The sequence below is a fragment of the Dendrobates tinctorius genome, unplaced genomic scaffold (genome assembly GCF_039654945.1).
Source record: "Dendrobates tinctorius isolate UK_male_01 unplaced genomic scaffold, ASM3965494v1 ptg000016l, whole genome shotgun sequence".
NCBI lineage: Eukaryota > Metazoa > Chordata > Amphibia > Anura > Dendrobatidae > Dendrobates > Dendrobates tinctorius.
Window position 1 is genome coordinate 58378284 of NW_027361684.1, and position 21488 is coordinate 58399771.

General features: G+C 41.6%; 1 protein-coding gene across 9 annotated transcripts in view; it reads left to right on the plus strand.

Moving 5' to 3' along the window:
• Positions 1-21488, plus strand: part of POLA1 (DNA polymerase alpha 1, catalytic subunit) — a 538408-nt gene that overhangs the window by 465877 nt on the left and 51043 nt on the right. For 3 of the 9 annotated variants that reach the window (XM_073565907.1, XM_073565906.1, XM_073565912.1), the window contains 2 exons: positions 3313-3409; positions 9101-9186. The exons of 1 other annotated variant lie outside the window; for it this stretch is intronic. In XM_073565907.1, coding sequence (XP_073422008.1) covers positions 3313-3409; positions 9101-9186 — 183 coding nt within the window. The remainder of the gene's footprint in view (positions 1-3312; positions 3410-9100; positions 9187-21488) is intronic. 5 more of the 9 variants (XM_073565911.1, XM_073565914.1, XM_073565910.1 and 2 more) reach the window with 2 other exon arrangements.

The following is a 21488-nucleotide window of genomic DNA, read 5'->3' on the forward strand; positions in this document are numbered from 1 at the left end:
CCAAAAGAAAAGCTTTACACAAGGGCCATGGTTAAAAAATCCAAACTTTTTGTTCCAAAAATCATATATAAAAGCATATAAAAAAAAAAGTGAGACAAACCCACTGGTAAGGCACTAGGGGTGTACACTCGGAGAGAGTAAATGGGTATGTGCTTAGTAACAAAACATTCCTGCAAAATAATTTACATAGTGCATTACAAGTTTTCACAGAACAAGTCCATTTATGAATTAAAATAAACAGAATATGAAAATAATCAGTATACTCATAAACTAGAATTTATTGCACAGGAGTCCACAATGCATAAATGAAGAAAATATTAAGTCAATCCCAATCAATAAATGCTGATGTCCAAACAAGAACAGACATCTGCTCAATAGTAATACATTACAAAGTTGTTATCAATAATAATAATCTGATCGATGAATGAAGGCAAAATGGGCATTAAGTATAGTAGGCATCATAATGCAGATTTGCAGTTTTAATTCTGCAATATCCACTGTTACTTTTTTCTGAAATACTCCCATTGAGTCAAAATCTACTCTACACCTGTAGATAAATTGCCTGGGGGTGTAATTTCCAAAATGGGGTCACTTGAGGGTGGATTCTGCTTTTCTGGCACTTTGGCTCTGTCTGGTAGTCCACAAACTATTCTACAATATTTGTTCACCAAGAGTCAAATAGTGCTCCTTCCCTCTTGAGTCTCACCTTGTGGCTAAGCAGTATTGTACAGCCACATTCAGCAGAAATTGTATGACAAATTTGGGTGCCATTTTTACTTATTTCCTGTGTGAAAATGTAAAAAATCTGGGTCTAAAACAAAATTTATGTAGTAAAAATGTAATTATTTTTTCTTCATGGCCCTATAGCATAAAATTTTGTGACACACTCATGGTGTCAATATATTCATTTCATCGGTAGATGAATTTATTGAGATGTAGTTTGTAAAATAGGGTCACTTATGGGGGTTCTGTTTTGGCACCTCGGAGGTTCTTCCAGTAGGTCATGGCACCTGTAAACCATAACTCTGCACTACAATATGGCTCTCCTTACCTTCTGAGCTTTGCACTGTGCCTCAAAAGTAGTTTTCGACCACATTTGGGGGTATTTGCGTCACAGTTGTACTGTCCATTTTCTCTTATTATCCCTATTTAAATCTTGAGGTTAAAGCAACATTTTAGGGGAGAAAATGGAAATTTTCCATTGACTCTGCCCAATGTTATGCAATTCTGTGAATTGCCTGATGGTTAAAATTGCTCACTGCACCACTAGATGAATTCCTTAAGAGGTGTAGTTTCCAAAATGGTCATTTGTGTGGGTTTCTGCTGTTTTGGTATGTGAGGGGCTCTTCAAATGTGACATAAATTTTTAACCCTTCTAACTTCCTAACAATTGTAAAAAAATTATGCAGATGTGAAGTAGAGAAGTGGTAAATGTTATTTATTAACTGTGTTATGGGGTATAACGATCAGGTCATAAAAATCCAAAATTTGCAACTTGCAAAATTTTCATCTTTTTTTGTCAAATTTTCAATATTTTATAAATGCAAATCATATTTGCCATTAAATGTGTCACGAAAAAAACTATTTCAGAATAGCTGGGATACATTTAAGTGTTTCCAGAGTTATTACCACATAAAGTGACGCTGGTCAGAATTGAAAAAATTGGCCTGATCAGGAAAGTGAAAATCAGCTGGGGGGAGAAGGGTTTAATAGAGTGGTCCAGGCAAAATAAAACCTCCTAGGGCATGGGATAAGTAAAAGAAAAAAAAAAATTCTTAACCATACTCATCTTGCCACCTGGATCCATTGGAGGCCGCTCCATTGTCTGTACGCAGACAGGATTCCACCAGCGACATGATCACTGCGGCCTATGATGGGCTGCAGCAGTCGGATGACCTGAGCAGCACGTCAAAAGATTATTTATCAAGTCACCTGATTGTGGAACAGCATCAATCCTTTCTGTGCAGACCATGTAGTTGGATAAAGGTGGCTGCTGTTTGGCAAGTATGGCCCAGTTTATTTTCTAAATATCCAGTCCCGTGGGCAGTTCTATTTTGCCCAGATAACCTTTTTAAAAATTCTGAGTAAATTGTAACTAGGAAAATGTCACGCTCGATCTTTGTAAATGCAACATGGTCAATGGAGTAATGAATTTTGTTAATGAGTTTGCATTATATTAGCCCTTGAGTATCGTATTTTTCGTATTATAAGACGCTCCGGATTATAAGACCTATAAGACACACCCCAAATTTTGAGGAGAAAAATAGGGAAAAATTTATTTTTTTTTAACAAAATGGTGCTTCTTATAATCCATGCATCTTATTGCTTACCGCGGGGGGTGGTGACTGCGATGAAGTGGGGTCCCAGGGTCGCTGCTGGAGGACGCAGGAGTGGGGTGATGCTGCAGGCCGCAGGGTGGGATGAGGGTGAGTCCGATGTGCAGTGCGCCGCTGCGGGTGTCCCCAGCGGTGCTGCTGGAGTGCCCGGGGTGTCCGCCGCTGCAGGGTGACTCTGCCGACATTTTGTGAAAAGTTCCGTGATTTCCTCCTGTGCGGTGGACTCCGGGAAAATGGCCGCCTCAGCACTAAAATCTCATCTCCCGAGATCTTGATGCTAAGATCTCCATCTGCGCATGCGCCGCCTCCCTGGCAGCCATTTTCCTGGAGTTCACCGGACATTCGGGGGGGCTCTGGCCTTTAACGAATTGTCGGCAGAATCCCCCCGCAGAGGTGGACACCCCAGGAAGCAGCGGCAGACACCCCTTCATCCCAGCCTGCAGCAGCGGTACCAATAAGGTATATACGCATTATAAGCTGTACCCCCATTTCCCCAAAAAAAATTTGGGGAAAAATTGCGTCTTATAATGCGTAAAATACGTTAAGTTTTAGGCCATGTGCACACGCTGCGGTTTTTGCTGCGGTTCTGCTGCAGTTTTGACCGCAGCAGTTATCCTATGGGATTAACATTCTGCTGTGCACATGCTGCGGATTTTTACCTGCGGAAAAGCTGAATTTTTTTTCCCGCAGCATGTCAATTGTTTCTGCGGATTCTACTGCGGTTTGCCACCTATTCCATTGTCCAGGTGGCAAACCGCAGGCCAATACGCAGGAAAAAACGCAGGTCATTTTATCTGCGGTTCCGCAGATATGAAGCCGCAGACGAATCTGCAGTGTGTGCACATAGCCTTATAGTTCGGGTTGTGTAGTTAACATGTATTTTCCTGTCATGGATAATTTGTATTGCATTGTACATTCTTGTTTTACAAGAGAGATCACATACACATTAATGTTGCTCTTTTTGGTTATTTTGCAGTATCCAGAGAGGGCCTTGTACACCCAACTATGTTTCTATCGATTCATGTTCGACTGGGATTATGCTCTCGAAAAGATTGTTTCAGAGCAGGAAAAAGGTAAGGACACATGAATTTATCAACGTTAGAGGGGAAGTCCAAAAGTATTTTTTTAAGCCATGGATTGTTTAAAATTAGTAATTATAGGCATATTCACCTTCATACACCATAGCGACTCCAGCACATGATGCTTCAGAGGTCTATGCGGCCCTTGAAGCAATGTCTGTCTCGTTTGGAAATTCCAACAGTGATGAAGTTTGTTGCAGCAGTCAGGTGACTAAGGCTGGTTTCACATTTGCGTTAAAACAACGCTGCGCCCTGCGTCGTTAAGCCCCGCCCCGAGCCGGCTCCCTGCCCGCCCCATCCGGGATCACCGCCTACTTTCGCATTTGCACGCATGCGATCGGCGCACCCTATCTTTAGCATAGGGTGCGCAGATCATGCGCTGCCAGTGTGAAAGTAGCGTGCTGCGCACTTTTGACGGTGCGCCGTGCACGCCGAAATGCAGCATGTTGCATTTCGGCGCACACGGCGCACCGTCAAAAGTGCGCAGCACGCTACTTTCACACTGGCAGCGCATGATCTGCGCACCCTATGCTAAAGATAGGGTGCGCCGATCGCATGCGTGCAAATGCGAAAGTAGGCGGTGATCCCGGATGGGGCGGGCAGGGAGCCGACTCGGGGCGGGGCATAACGACGCAGGGCGCAGCGTTGTTTTAACGCAAATGTGAAACCAGCCTTAAAGGGTGCGTCATTGGATGTTTCTTCAATGACATGTTCTTCTAGTCAACAAACTACTGCAGCCATTTACAGGCTGTAATGGTTGTGGGACCTTCAAATAACGCATACAGTGCTTATGGAGTTTGCCAAGATTTTTGGAGCAAGCGTGCACTGGCGACGTCTTGGAGATGGAGGTGCGCGGTTTGAATTGTGGAGGATGTTAGTCTTAGGTCAGTTTCAGAACAGAGAGAACGTGTAGGGTGATAGGCAGAGTTGAGGGAGGAGAGATATAGGGTGGTGCAGGACTGTGGGGGGGCTTTGTGGGTGAGAGAGATAATTTTATATTGTATTCTGTGTCGGATGGGTAACCAGTGTAATGACTTGCACAAAGTGAAGGCTTTGGTGAAGCGGCTGGAAAGAAATCTGACCCTGGCTGCCGCATTCAGGATGGATTGGAGATAAATTAATTACATCAATTTTTTCCTTTTGTAGTCTATGGGTAACTGATGCTGAACAATGACTTCAAATGGTTGTGTTCCTAAGATCCTACCAGCAGGTAGTTGCTAACCTGCCTGTTCTTTTCTGCACTGATCTCTCTGATCACTCCTGGCAATTTTCCTGCCTCCAGTGACGTCAAATCAACAGAGCAGCTTCCTGTCTTCCCCTCTGCTCTGTTGACAGGGCATCACTGCAACATTCTGTTGATTGACAGCCGGCTCCGCGCTGCCTAATTTCGGTGGTTCGACTGTTCTTCAACGTGATGCTGTGAGTGACGTCCTGTCGACAGAGCACACCGAAAGTGAAAGAGCTGCTCTTTTGGTGGGAGGTCATATGAAGCTGGAAAATCCAGCAGATAAATTTAACACATCTGCTCCACATTCACACCTGAGACCTTGTAACACTAGTGAATCACATGACACCGAGGAGAGAAAAGGGCTAATTGGTCACAATTTGATCATTTTCACTTAGGGATGTACTCACTTTTGTTGAAAGCGGTTTAGACATTAATGGCTGTGTGTTATTTAGAGGGCACACCAAATGTACACTGTTAAACGAGCTGTACACCGACTACTTTACATTGCATTGAATTGTGATATCTTCAGTGTTGTCAAATGAAAAGATATAATAAAATATTTACAAATATGTTAAGGGTGTACTCACTTTTGTGATATACTGTACTTCGTTGCAGAAACTACCTGGCGGTAAGTCCTGAATAACCTCTTTAAAAATTAAGTAATCTTGGATGCAGTGTCTCCATTTTTTTTACAGCAATGGTTATGTCTGGGTGTACAGAAGAATGTGACAAATGCTTACTTCACCTTCTCCATAACTCCTTTTTATTTTAATAGAGAACATGCTTTCTCTCAGTGGCCGGGCCTTAGTGATCTGCTCTCTGGTGACCTGACTCCCACCAATGTTTAATGACTCGTTCTTATATTTTTGTGGGAAACGCCATGAAAGAGAATTATTTGATCTTTATGAAGTTTGGGGAAAATCTTGACGAATGTTTTTTGTTTTTTTTTTTATTGTTATGAATGTACTGATGTATAACACATGAGTGAGTCAATAGGATACTTGCACTCCTTGCAATACCTCAAGTCCACATCCATGTACTTACTCTGTTATTTTAGGTTTTAAAGGGCTTAATTGCATAGATTAAAATCTTCCACCTTTCTCACCTTCATACAAACTTTTTTACACTGCATATTTAGGCTAAATGGTAAGTAAAGAATTCTGGGTAGTATCATGCAGGTTCTGGCTGGTAGTCACTAGATTGGCACAGGGAAGTGATATAAATACATAGCAAGCTCATAGTGCAGGCATTGTGCTAAAAAATATATTTCTTGGTACAAATGACCACCTTTTAACTAACACTTGGAATTATGCCTGTGGTAGATACATGTGTGTACATTCTTAAATGAAGTAAATACACATGTTAATGGAGGTTCATTGTTAAGATGATTTGTGCCTGCCAAGAATCCGACTGTCAAATGCATATCAGAATGTTTTCCGATTTTAAATAATTTAGCTCTGAATATAATTATGTAATTATTTTGACATAAAACATAACATAGTATCTCCACTTAGCTTGAATCAGACATTTAATCTGATCACTAAAGACATACAAATATGACTGAATGACAGGCAGCACTATTTCTATTTACACAATAGAAATGTGTCTTCACGATTGTGGAAATTCTTATTAACCCATTTGCTGCTTAATAATAATAAATTTTATTTCTATAGCGCCGACATTCCGCAGCACTTTACATTTCAGAGGGGACTTGTACAGACAATAGACATTACAGCATAACAATAATCACATAGATCATAACAGATACCAAGAGGAATGAGGGCCCTGCTCGCAAGCTTACAGTCTATGAGGAAAAAAAGGGAGACACGAAAGGTGGGTGGTAACAGTTGCCCTGATTGTATGGACCAGCCATAATGTTAAGTGTGTAACAGTACAGACGGCTAATGGATGCATAAAGCATGTGGGAACATGATGCGTGGAACCTGGTTATGGTAAAAACTTTTGGCTGTGCCACATAGGGATAGATTAGGTTAATGTGTTGAGGCGGTAGGCCAGTCTGAATAAATGAGTTTTCAGGGCATGCTTAAAATTGTGGGGATTGGGGACTAATCGTATTGACCTGGGAAGTGCATTCCAAAGAATTGGCGCAGCACGTGTATAGTCTTGGAGACGGGAGTGGGAGGTTCTGATTATTGAGGATGCTAACCTCAGGTCATCAGCAGAACAGAGGGTGCGGGTAGGATGGTATACTGAAACAAGGGAGGAGATGTAGGGTGGTGCTGAGCCATGAAGAGCTTTTTGGGTGAGGGTAATAAGTTTGTACTGGATTCTGGAGTGGATGGGTAGCCAGTGTAATGACTTGCACAAGGTAGAGGCATCGGTGTAACGATTGGCGAGGAATATGATCCTGGCAGCAGCATTCAAGACAGATTGGAGGGGGGAGAGTTTGGTAAGAGGGAGACCGATTAGAAGAGAGTTATAATAGTCAAGACGAGAATGAATAAGAGAAACAGTAAGAGTTTTTGCGGAGTCAAAAGTAAGAAAAGGTCGAATTCTAGAAATGTTTTTGAGGTGCAGATAACAAGAGCGAGCCAGTGATCGTATGTGGGGGACAAAGGAAAGCTCGGAGTCAAGTATGACCCCAAGACTGCGGGCATGTTGCTGGGGAGTAATGGTGGAACCACACAGGGAAATGGCAATGTCAGGTATAGGTACATTAGTAGCGGGAGGAAACACAAGGAGTTCAGTCTTTGACAGGTTCAGTTTCAGATATAGTGAGGACATGATGTTAGACACAGCGTTTAGACAATTGCTGGTGTTTTGTAGAAAGGCTGGCGTGATATCAGGAGAAGAAGCGTATAATTGGGTGTCATCAGCATAGAGATGGTACTGGAAACCAAATCTACTGATTGTTTGACCAATAGGGGCAGTGTACAAAGAGAAGAGGAGTGGGCCTAGGACTGATCCTTGAGGAACCCCAACAATAAGGGGAAGATGAGAGGAGGAGGAGCCAGCAAAAGATACAGTAAAGGAGCGGTCAGAGAGATAGGAGAACCAGGAGAGAACGGTGTCCTTGAGGCCAAAGGAATGGAGCATAGTGAGGAGGAGCTGATGATCCACAGTGTCGAATGCTGCAGAGAGATCCAAGAGAATTAGCATGGAGCAATAACCATTTGATTTAACTGTTAGTAGATCATTAGAGACTTTAGTGAGGGCAGTTTCAGTAGAGTGTAAAGAGCGGAAACCGGATTGGAGAGGGTCGAGAAGAGAGTTATCAAAGAGATAGCGGATAAGACGGGAGTGGACCAGGCGTTCCAGGAGTTTAGAGATAAAGGGAAGATTAGAGACAGGTCTATAGTTAGCGGCACAGTTTTGGTCGAGGGATGGTTTTTTAAGTAGTGGATGTATGACGGCATGCTTAAATGAGGAGGGAAAGATACCAGAAGAGAGAGAGAGGTTAAATATTTTAGTTAGGTGAGGGGTGACAGCAGGGGAAAGGGGCTGGAGTAGATGTGACGGAAATGGGTCACTGGTGCAAGTGGTTGGGCGAGAAGATGCTAGGAGGTGAAAAATAGCAAAAAAAAAACCCTTTTTTTAATAAAATGATGGTGCTTCTTACAATCCAGGCATCTTATTGCTTACTTGGGGTGGGGCTACTGTGAAGTGGGGTCCCAGGGTCACTGCTGGCGGAGGCAAGAGTGGGGCAATGCTGTGGACCCCAGAATGGGAGAAAGGGGTGTTCGGTGCTGCAGTGGAGCAGGGTCGCAGCTGGAGGAGGCAAGACTGGCACTGCGGGTGTTCGGTGGTGCGGGGGCTCCGCCGACATTTTGTGAAAGCCCAGAGCCCCCACACTGTTTACTATGCGGTGGACTCTGGTAAAATGGCTTCCGGGGCGGCGCATGCGCAGCTGGATATCTTGGCGCTGAGATCTTATCTCCCGAGAGCTTTATGCCGAGATCTCCATCTGCACCGCATCCACAGCCATTCTCCTGGAGACATTGCGTAGAGACAGGCGCTGATGGAGATCTTGGCTTTCCTCCATCTGCTCTGAGTGAGACGCCGGACTCCGGAAGAAGAATGGCGACTACGACTCGCCGCTGTACAACCTCACACCGCAGGACTACCGCACCACCACCGCAACACCCCCAGCTCCAGGTCCACAGCATTGACCCCCTCGGTAAGAACAGTGTTCGGTTTATAAGACGCACCCCCATTTTCTCCCTAATATTGAGGATCATAAAAGTTTGTCTTATAATCCGAAAAATAAGGTAATAACAAAACACCTGAAATTTTTCATTTTGACCACAGTCCATAATGATAGGCTGAAACCCCTCCCTCTTACCCTTCCTGCAAAATAATCTCTGCACATATTGCTAAGCATTTCTAGAAAGCGCTCTGAGTAAAGGGGTTGTCTGACAGCAGTATCCATGTATGTATTTTTATTTTTTTAAGACCTGTATTGATTAAAAATAACTGTGGCTATACTTGCTTTCCAGTGCCCTCCCCGAAACAAATCACGCTGGTCACGGAGGTTTCTGCCACCTTCAGAAGCAGTGACAGTTTGGAAGTCACAGCAGGTCAGGTGACTAGAAGAGCGCGGCTGTTCTCTGATGATGCGCGTATTCTCATCTGACCACTGCAGACTTGTAAATACATCGCATCTTTTCTAGAGCTAGTGCAGACATCCAGGGTGACTTGTGCTACATCTGCAGGTGTGAATGAAAGCAAATATGCTTCAGTTTATTATTTATAACCAATCCAGGCCAGAAAAATAGTTGTCCTTTTAAAGCCAATAGGTGGTGGTCATAGTTTACAGCCTCAATCACCATGCATAATAATTTTTGCACAGATCAGAGAGTAAAAATCTTACAGAAACCAATAAAGTTCTCCATACTGCATAGTGACCATTGCATGCTCATTTTCAACTTTTATCTGGCCCCCATGAAGATTCCCGGGCAGCGCTAAACTTAGTCCGGCAGCTGTATTTTGTCGACCACTGGCCTGTAAAATTCTTCTTGCTCTGTGAGCATGTGCACGCGGAGTTCTCTACGGAATGCTGAGATGCGTGCAATGAAAGATTACGTCCTAACACCAGTGACAGTGTACTTTGCCAGGACACACTTTGTGGGCTGAGTTAGAGTGCAATTTTTTACGGCTCCCGATGGATGGTATTTATATCCAAGTGGCCTTTGGTATAAAAGAATACCCACCGCTGTTCTAATGTATCAGCAACCTGAGAAACAGAAAATGCAACAATCACATCAATCTTATTTGTCTGAAACTTTAATTGATTTATGTTAGCTGCTTTTTAATATGATGTTCAACGTAACATTTTTTGAATCATATAGAGCAGATTAAGGGATAATTTAGATAGGAACTATGAGCACCCCGCTGCTGCTAGCTGCAGCAGCTTTTCCACTGCAGCATCAGAAAAGCACAGGAGCACCAAAGCTGGCCAGATCCAGGCTCTCCACCCAGCCTTGTAGCAGTTCTCGCAAGTTGCGTAGCAAACAACCTACAAGCGTTAGGACGTTATGAAGCTCAAAGTTGACTATCGATTTCTCATTTTTCCTACAAAATTTATAAAACAATTTTTTAGAGACCACATCACATTTGAAGTGACTTTGAGGTGTCTATATGGAAGAAAATACCCAAAGATGACACCATTCTAAAAACTGCACCACTCAAGTTTACTAACACTCCAGGTGCTTCATGAGAACTGACGCAATATAGAAGGAAGAAATTAACATTTCTTTGTTTTAACAAAAAATTTACTTTAGTACCAAACTTTTATTTTCACAATAGTAACAGGAGAAAATGGACAACAAAATTTGTTGTGCATATTCTACTGATTACACCGATACCCCATATGTGGGGGAATACTCCTATTTGGGCGCATGGCAGAGCTCGGAAAGGAAGGTGCACCGTTTGACTCTTTGAATGCAAAATTGGTTAGAATCGATAGTGGGCACTATGTCGCGTTTGGGGAGCCCCTGATGTGCCTAAACAGTGGAAACCCCCCCCAACAAGTGACCCCATTTTGGAAACCACACCCCTCAAGGATTTTATCTAGGGATACAGTGAGCATTTTGATGCCACAGGTACTACCCTGTTTTCCCGAAAGTAGGACCCCCCCGAAAGTAAGACAGGGTGGGGGTTACGGGGGGGTCCTTCAATGTAAGGCCTCCCCCGAATGTAAGGCAGGGTTGGGGGCCGCTGTGAAATGTAAGGCCCTTACCTTTGGGCCGCCGCTGTCCCCCATTGGGTCCCCAGGCTCCAGAGGTGTCCTCAGGTGCAGCTGGGCGGGTCCAGCGCTCATGGGGTTAACTCGCCGTGTTAACCCCGCAATCCGCCCAGCTCAACAGCTCATTGGCCGCCCCTGTTCCCCACATCGCCGCCGGCCCCCGGCTCGAGCACTGATTGGTCCAGCAGCTTGGGCTGTAATTGGCCGCCCCAGCCCCACGTCACCGCTGTTTCCCTGCTGATTGGCACAGCGTTCCCTGCAGGCCTTCCGCACCCACAGCCGCACCGCAGAGGAAAACGTCCAGCATTTAAAAACCAAGTAGGGAAACATGTACTGTATAGGGTATGGGGCTGTGTGCAGTGGGATACGGCACTGTTATGGGGTGTGGGGCTGTGTGCAGTGGGATACGGCACTGTTATGGGGTGTGGGGCTGTGTGCAGTGGGATACGGCACTGTTATGGGGTGTGGGGCTGTGTGCAGTGGGATACGGCACTGTTATGGGGTGTGGGGCTGTGTGCAGTGGAATACGGCACTGTTATGGGGTATAACAGCATGTTAATAAATGTTAATTTATTGGTTAAAAAGAAATTGTCATTTTTTTTCGGCTAATGTAAGACCTCCCCCGAAAGTAAGACAGGGTGGGACTTTTTGGGGTAAAATTAATGTAAGACAGGGTCTTACTTTCGGGGAAACACGGGTAAAGAGAATTTGATAGCATTACGTCATCATATTTGAATATGTCATCATTAGTGTAGAGCGCAAGTGCTCGCTACTACAGTTTGTATCGGGTGCTCGGGTATGCACTGAATATCGCAGGTGCTTGAGTGACATGCTCGAGTCCCTGCCCTACATTTTTCATGTCTTAGACACCCCCAAAAAAAACATGCGGGGATCTGTGATACTCTGTGCATACCAGAACAAACTCCAGTAGTGAGCACTTGCGCTCAATACTAGCGGTTTCCATTCAACAATTCTAACTCCATTTCTAACACAACCCTAACACCTCAACCCTAGCCACAGCCCTAAACCTAACTGCATAGAATGGAAAAAAATTACTAAGGGGAAGACAGGGGGTTTTATTTACTATTTTTTGATCTCTTTGATAGGATCTATCACAGTGATCAAAATATACCAATAGGAAAAATGCCCTATTGTTGGCAGGTATTGGCATGCACCGGCCATTTTCTTCCAAGAAAATGATGCAGAAGGCCAGGGGACGGAGCATGAAAGTCCAGGGATGGCGGGGGGACTCTGCAGACCCCATTTCTCTCTCCTCTGATATGCTAGATCACATCAGAGAGGAGAGAAATGAATTGTAAATTGGACTTTTTTTTATGATCTCCATTATTCACCGACCTAAGAGGGGACTGTAAAAAACTGCTGGTCTTAGCTACCCACGGTAGCCGAGACCCCGGAGATTTTCAGACGCTGGGGGGTGCTATACCCTTATTTCTCAGCGCTGTTAAAAAAGAGGCGCTGAGGGATAAGTACCCTTAAAGGGAATCTGTCACCCCTTTTTTGAGATATCATATAATGATATCATTCAATTGTGTGTCACATAAGGATTCTCTTAGTACTTTTGCTTCCCCCTGACCCCGCACCTTTCATGCATAAATACCTTTTTTATATCTGTTCAGATGTATGTAAACTACCGCTGTCCGGTCCGATGGGCGGGGCTTATTCAACTGCTCCCCCCCTCCCTGTCTTGCTCTATGCATTTCTTCTTGTGTAGAGCAAGACAGGGAGGGGGGGAGCAGGTGAATAAGCCCCGCCCAGCAGACCGGACAGCTGCAGTTTACATACATCTGAACCGATATAAAAAAGGTATTTATGCATGAAAGGTGCAGGGTCAAGGGGAAGCAAAAGTACTAAGAGAATCCTTATGTGACACACAATTGAATGATATCATTATATGATATCTCAAAAAAGGGGTGACAGATTCCCTTTAACTGACGACGTTAAAATGTATATCAGTGGTCATTACGGGGTTAACTACCATCTGCTTTCATAGTACTGGGAAGTCTGTCTTCACTGAATACAGATTTTACCTCAGAATTGAGAATTTTGATAATGATTGATCAATCCTGTTAGATAAAGAAGCAGATTTCTCTGATAAGACATATTACAGAGTTGCTAATTTTCATGTGTACTATTGATTTCTGAAATAAAAATTAAAACAAGGCTTATGTTTTAACTTTTATGATATTTAGAGCCTCCTTATTTCTATATGTAAACTATATTAAGTGCAGTATTGTAATTCATGTCTTGAAATATCTCGTATTCATCAGGTTATGACTGATACATAATCACATACTTATTAAAAACAATAACCTCTTTAGACCCAATTCAACAATTATTATATCAAAATCTCACACAGTCTTTACACATTTCATCTCCCCCAAATTGGGAAACGCATCTAGAGACAAAAAACTTATATTATGGGTTCATAAACCAAAACCCCAGAGAATTATTGCAAGCAAAATTGCTGTTTTGCAAACTTCAGAGTTTATATTGCATAACACACAATATCTGCACATATTGTATTATACAAATCCTGTACTGCACGAGTCTTCAAAATTAGCACCAGAAGAGATCAATTTTTGCAACCAATATAATTCTAATTCAAATCTCTTTCTTAAATGCTGTAATCTCCATAATGCGACCTTCTCTCCACTAAAATGAGAACACCAAGAGCCATTAGTTCCCATATAGACACACTAATATATAATATATTGGCAAATCAAGTAGAGTATATGGAGTCCTGCTCTCAAGCACTTCTTATCCCTGATTAGCACAATACTGAAGCTGTATATTCATTCAGTGCCTCTTTACCACACATCCTTGTAACTTAACACCCAACTGCTGCTACACGTTATACAAAAATGAATATATTAAGTCTGTTTTTAATCACATGTCATAGACCTAATGGAAAAGAGAAGCATTTACTGTGTAGAAAGCAAAACAAGAAATTGCAGGTACACAGTGCTATATAATATGATTAAAGGGAAGCTGTCACCAGTTTTTGAGCCTATGAACAAATGCCACCACCTTTAACTGCTCCTGTGCTGCATTCCACAAATGTATCTGTCAGCTCCTGACTCCTCCTGTATGCCCCCAAAAATAGCATTTGATATGCTCCCGCGCTGTATGTAAATAAGAGTGGTTCGGTCTGATGGGCATATTTGCTGCGGCGTACGTCCCTCCTCTCTGCTCCTTATCGCGTCCTCCTGCTTTGATTTGATGCGTCATCCACATAACGAACTGAGAGCTTGCACAGTATCCTCACAGGACCGCGCAGGCACACTCTGCCATGCCCTACTATGAGCAGAGCATTAAACAGCATTGTGCAAGCGCATTGCGACGTCATTTGAATGAGGCTACTGCACGTTTGCAAGATCTCGTTTCGCCATTCACACAAATCACAACTATGCGCTTGCACATTATTCTATGCTCTGTTCACAGTAGGGCAGAGCAGAGTGCGCCTGCGCGGTCCTGTGAGACTACTGCGCAGGCACGAACTCTAGGTTTGCTATGTTGATGCCGGAGCCACTACAGGAAAGGAAGAAGAGGATGTCATCGCATGAAGATGGAAGGACCCGGACCACGACACCCATCGGACCGGACTCTTTTTTTTTTCTTTTTTTTTTTTTTTTTTTCTTATCTTTCAGGTTACATCGGAGGCTTATCTACAGCATTACAGAATGCTGTAGATAAGCCCCTGATGTCAATGCCGGCATCTCATAGTCCAAAAAAGGGAGACAGATTGCCTTTAAGTCTTGAGTCACCTCTTCTACCATTTCCTCTAACCCTTCTACTTCTCAAAGTGCAAGATCTCCTTTGAGCCTGAAAGTTCACTAAGATGAGCTAGCCTCAGTCTCCTTGTTCGATCTGGCTAAACTCACATGATCTTATGCTCTATTTTGAAAATCAACAATATAGTTAATTGAGAATTCTTTTAGTTCTTTAAATATACTAAATTTCTCCTATCACAGCCCCTCTTTGGCACCTCAACGGTATGTGTGCTTATAATACAGCTCCTCTGTCAGTTGAAACAAAAGTCTCTGTAGCTGTGTTTCTTCAGACAGCAGCTGTGTTTCTTCAGACTGCAGCCTGTCCTAACATTACTAAGATGGGCTACCATTTTAATTAAATGATGGGGGACATATTACATTCTTGGAGAACCCCCTTAAAGTTTGTTATAACAAACGGGGGCTTTCATTTTCCGTAATTTTGTGTAGAAGAATAGTAGCGCTGTATGCTGCACAATTTTTTATATTTTTTTGTACTCCAAGATTACTGTTAATTATTGCTTTGACTAGAGCCTCCAGTGACCTTGATAATATAGCCATAGCCTTACAACACGAGAATCTATATTTTATGGAGATCCTGTTGCAATGATCCTTCTAATAAAAAGCTCATAATTTTAAAGTAATTGTTAGACTGGAAACTCTATTAACAAAGTGCCAAACATGGGGCTGATACAATTCTTGGTGTCACAGTGAATTTAGAGTGATCATTGAAGGTGCTACTCTTTGTCCTATAAGGATTATGAAGTATATTACTAACCAACAATTGCTCGCTTGATGCTTAAAAATGTCATCTTCAATATTCTGTGTAAAAGCTGTGTGTTAAAAAATTATTTATGTCCCATGTAATATGTTGGTGAATGATTGTTAAAAAAAAAAAAAAAATCAAAAGCAAATCTAAATGCGGAAGACTTAACAGATTTTTGTACCATTTTCAGTATTCCTTTATATCACTTTAAAGAACCATTTCTATTGTCCCTGATACTCTGTTCCTGGTGATTTGAAATTAAAATGCAACTATCCAGTCACACTGATTACATTTTATGCCTTGTATAAATGCCATATACTTGCACATCAGGGAAATTTTTGTGTGATTGTAACTGAACCTTGATCGGCTCCAAAGGTCATCTGTAATTGATGCATAATAGGTTGCTATTCACTCCTTGATGATATGTGAAAGAATATGGTTTAGTCTGCATTTAGTCTGTACTTCCATTGTAGTAAGTAGATCATCCATTCTTTAAATGTGTTTTGTAAGATTTAATATTCCATGGATATTTAAGTGTTTATCTAAAAAAATTAATTTTTGTTGCTTACAATGCATTTTGTTAGTGTTTTCGGTAGGCTATACAATTAATCATATCATGACTACCAGTGCATAACGCAAAATTTCTTAGAAACTAAGTCCATGAACTCACCAACCACTCTGGAAAAACGCTCAAATCCATCTTAGGCACCAAAAGACAGACTACCAGCTCACTGAAGTATCAGGTTGCAGCTCCTATTGAACCTTATAAAGCTGGAGGAATGAAGAGCTTTTAGCACAATGAGAAGACCAGGCAGATTCCAGCAAATTTTGTTCACTCCAATGATGGATCCACATCTACGCTATCGCTTATGTTCACAGAGAAGGAGCAGGAATCCTTCTTTCTGTGCGTATTATGCAAGGAAGACGACACAAAAGCCAGTCCTCTGGTTCAACAGTAAATAGAAATTGGAGAGAGCGTCTCCAAAGTGTAAAACTTAAGAAAAATGACCAAAAATTGTTATTTTTCACGTATATGCACATATTCTGAAAAATCACTTGAACTCATAAGTACACTTAAAGAGCAAATTTTTAATTTTGAACTGGACACGTGATGCAATAGGCAGTGCAGAGCAGTATAAAGTTTTGGTGTGTTTTTGTTTTTTAATTTTGCCTCTAGCAGATAGTTTACTGGAGGTGTGTACTTATTCCTCCTGATGCTGACCAATCATAAGCAGGCAGAAAAACACTCGGGAAGGTAGAACATGCTCTCACCTTAGTTTATTCCAGGCTCAGTGTGAGACATGTATTGACAAACAGTCTGCTCTCACTGCAGAGTGACATGTTGAAGCTCGAGATGCGTGTAATTTAACAGCTTTTGTCTACAGCATTCAGGATGGGGAGAGGGGCAGTACTTCAGAATGTGAGGCTCATTACAAACTCTACTATTAGATCTCCTGATACAATATAATGGAACCATTAGGGGACACATCCACAGCTACCGCCAATCTGCAGTTGTTTAATGGCCAGTTTAGACAGATTAATGAATATTCAATGCACAGAAAATGATCATTAATAAGATCATATTGTTTGAAAAATGGCATCATTTTATCTGCCTATTTACACAGGAAGATGTGCTGCCAAAAATGATTTTTAAGCTTGCGTATGAAAATAAATCTTTTTATCCGACAATTTTTTTTAGAACACTGGTAGGTCGATCAGAAAACCTGTATTCCTAAAAGTAATTGATGATTATTGAAATGTCTAAATGGACCATTAGTTTTAAAGGAAACCTGTCAGCAGGACTGTGCACAGCAACCTACAGACAGTGTCAGGTTGGCGCCATTATACTGATTAAAATGATACCTTGGTTGATGAAATCAGTCTTGTGCTTGTTCTTTAATCTTTATTTTAAGTTTTGTATTAATGAGATTCTCGTGCCCTAAGGAGGGGTCGGGGTATGTGGTGCTCTGATTACACTGTGTTACCAAGGTTTTTGCCCTCGGACAATTTTGAGTGTTCCTGATAGATTTTTCCATGCTGATTTCAGAAATGACCTCAAATTTTTTTTTAAATTGTCAAAAAGGCAGGCAGAATTATTCGGAACAAGGCTACTAGAATGGAATTTCTTATTACCAGGAACAAGAGTTTCTGTTTTTTGCAGTCATCAAGAAGACCTTAATCAATTTTTCAACCATGTTGACAGTTTAACCTTTTGCTCCGACGTTTTGGGGTTGTTTGGTGCTCTTGGATGCGAACATGACCCGAAGGAATGGCGACTTTTCATTAACTCATCAGTTTTAAGTCTGAAGGCTGTTTTACTACACAACGGAAATATCTATCCTTCTATACCTATTGGACATGCCGTACACATGAAAGAAACATATGAGTATATGGAGTTACTGTTGACCCGCATTAATTATAGAAATTAGAACTGGAACATATGTGGTGATCTAAAAGTTGCACTTCTTCTTGGACTGCAGCTTGGACACCAAGTATTTTAAGTGTTTTATTTGTAAGTGGGACAGTTGTACACGAGAAATGCACTATTTCAGAAAGGACTGACCACTCCGTGAAAACCTGGTTGCTGGACAGAAGAATGTTAAACATAATCCTCTCGTTGATCCAGCAAAGATATTTCACCCTCCTTTGCATATTAAACTTGGGCTTATGAAGAATTTTGTCAAAGCAAGGAGCAAAGAATTGGAAGCCTTTTTTTTACTTGCGACAGAAATTTCCAAGAATAAGTGATGCAAAGATTAAAGAAGGCGTTTTTATTGGCCCACAGATCAGAGATATAATGAATGACAGTAGCTTTGATGGTCTTTTGCAAGGTGCTGAACAAGTGCATGGAGAGCCTTTAAAGATGTGACCTTCAACTTCCTTGGCAACAGCAGGGCACCAAACTTTGAACAACTCGTGGACAACATGCTCACAGCATATCATTTGATGAAATACAATATGTCACTAAAAATGCATTTTCTACATTCTCACTTGGACTTTTTTCCAGCCAATCTTGGTGCCGTTAGCGATGAACACGGTGAAAGATTTCACCAAGACATTGCGCTGATGGAGAAAAGGTACCAGGGAAAGTGGAGTACATCAATGCTGGCTGACTATTACTGGAATCTTATTCAAGAAGCATCTGGCATGGATTATAAACGAAAGTCATCTGCAAAACACTTTTGAACAATTGCTTGTGCTACTGACATCGATGAACATGTATGTAGTGTCTCGGATGTCATAATGTAGACTATAAACTGTTTCTTAACCTCTTACTCCCAAGCTAACGGAATAGTAAGTCAGTTGGCAGTATCCCCGCTTTGAGGTGGGCCCCTGCGTGAGCCCACCTCAAAGCCGCGACATATCGGCTGTTTTTAACAGCTGACATGTGCCTGCAATAGGCGCAAGTGGAATCGCGATCCACCCGTGCCTATTAAGTAGTTATATGCCGCTGTCAAACTCTGACAGCGGGCATTTAAATGTACTTCCGGATGCTGGTCCAGAAATATGCGCAGCAACAATCACTGTCACGTGATCGGGGGTCATCACTGCGGTGCCATCACAACCAGAGGTCTCCTCGAGACCTCTATGGTTGATGATGGCAGATTGCTATGAGCGCCACCCTGTGGACGACGCTCATAGCAATCCTGTAATTCTGCTACATTGAGGTGATCTGAGCATCACCTCTATGTAGCAGAGGCAATCGCGCTGTGGCAGCTTCTAGCCTCCAATGGAGGCTATTGAAGCATGCCAAAAGTAAAACAAAAAAAAAAAAGTGTTTAAAAAAATTAATAAAACTTAAGCTCGCCCCAATCAAAATAAAACAATAAAAAAATGAAACCTACACATATTTGGTATCACCGTGTTCAGAATCCCCCGATATATCAATAAAAAAGGCAATTAACCTAATCGCTAAACGGCGTAGCGATAAGAAAAATCAAAACGCCAGAATTACATTTTTTGGTCGCCTCGACATTGCATTAAAATGCAATAACGGGCAATCAAAAGAATGTATCTGCAAAAAAGTGGTATCATTAAAAACATCAGCTCGGCACGCAAAAAATAAGCCTGAGCCCAACCCAAGATCACGAAAAAAGGAGACGCTACGGGTCTCGGAAAATTGCGCAATTTTTTAAGCAAATTTTGGAATTTTTTTTTCACCACTTAGATAAAAGAAAAACCTAGACATGTTTGGTGTCTATGAACTCATAATGACCTGGAGAATCATAATGGCAGGTCAGTTTTAGCATTTAGTGAACCTTGCAAAAAATCCAAATAAAAAACAAGTGTGAGATTGCACTTTTTTTGCAATTTCACCGCACTTGGAATTTTTTTCCCCGTTTAAGAGTACATGACATGGTAAAACCAATGGTGGTGTTCAAAAGTACAACTCGTCCCGCAAAAAATAAGCCCTCACATGGCCATATTCACAGAAAAATAGAAAAGTTATAGCTCTGGAAAGAAGGGGAGTGAAAAACGAAAAATCGAAAAAAGCACAGGTCAAGAAGGGGTTAAAAACCTTGCGTGATACAGACTTTTGAAGCACATATTCGTGTTCAGCATATTAAAATCTATAAGATACAATAAAATTTTCTCTGGGGATAAGAATTTCCCTGAAATGTGTTGCGCAGTTCAGTGTTAGTTATTCATAATGCAGACTGCTGACAGGTCACTGATCCCTCACTGACCTGATTGTGTAGGTTACTGTGCACAATCCTGCTATCGGGTTCCGTTTAAATAAACAAGTGGATACTAATGGAGAGGACAGCAGCATTACCTAAGACAGATCCCCTAGTAAAGAGCTTATTCCAGGTCTAACTACTGATGCAAAATTACATGCTGCCCATTCAGGTCAGTAAAAGACTGAGAATAATTTAAGAAAGCTGACATTTTGTGCTAGAGTCGTGAACAAAAAGTGCACTGGTTTGAGGCATTGGATTTATAAGGAAATTTTGCACTTGGAGCTGCCCATGCGCCACAAAGTGAAATAATCAGCTGCTTTAGATTTGTGATCTGATTCTGCAACTTTTCTGGTGCAAAATTTAGTACATTTGTTGCATGGTTCTTGGCTACGCCTTGTTGGGCGTTCCCCAAAGGGCAATAAGGTGAAAAATTTTTGTGCAGATATAGATCTTTCCATGATATTTTATCGCTTAGCCTCCACTTTTGCATCAAATGTGATTCGTATAATTGCCATGTGAAAGTGGCCTTGTTGTTCTTGTTGAATAATTTGACGTTGCATTGAACGCATCCTTTTCATGCAGAACAAACTGGACAAGTGATTTTATCATGCAGCACTGTTCTGTATATTTTAAAATGTCATTTCATAATGATTTTCACCTCCTTTATTCAAATCTGACAATAAAAATGTTTAGTTGGCTCTTGTTTCTATGATATCATAGTTTTTCTTTTGCTGCTATATATACTTAATGCATAAAAGTTTGGGTACTTTGAAACATTTTTATTTTGCTAATATAAAGATGCAGAATATTTTATGCAAGTTTTCTGATATTTAGAGGAAACTTGGCAAGAATTCAAATAGCTAAAACATATCTGAACACTATTTCAAATTATAAACAGTTACATAAATTGCACTACAAAATTTGGTCCTCATTCAGTCACCACTCTTTTTTTTTTTCTTGTCTCCTGTGCTCCTGCATCGGATCAACTTTTACAATTGTCAAACAGTAATCTGCAATTATTCATGGATACCTTTTTCCTTGATATCTTTTCTCCAAAGCTGCAATATTTTGGTGAAATCTTTCACCGTGCTTGTAGCTCACTGCTCTGCGGTTTGGTGGAAAGAAGTCTAGATGCAAATGTAAGGAATAAATCATGTTACAGCCAATATCTGTATATGTTTTAAGGAGATTTTCCACCAACTCTTCATAGTGATCTGCTCTTGAGTTTGCACAAAAAATTAGTTACCACTAATGCAAATGCTACCCACGCAGCCGCAGCCTTTTCCTTGCAACAAACGGAGAAATTCCTCAACTTGAAGAAGCTTACAAATCTAAGGTTCAATAAAGACTCCTTCCTTTATCTTTGCTTCACTCAACCTTGGAAATGTATAAATGAAATACTTG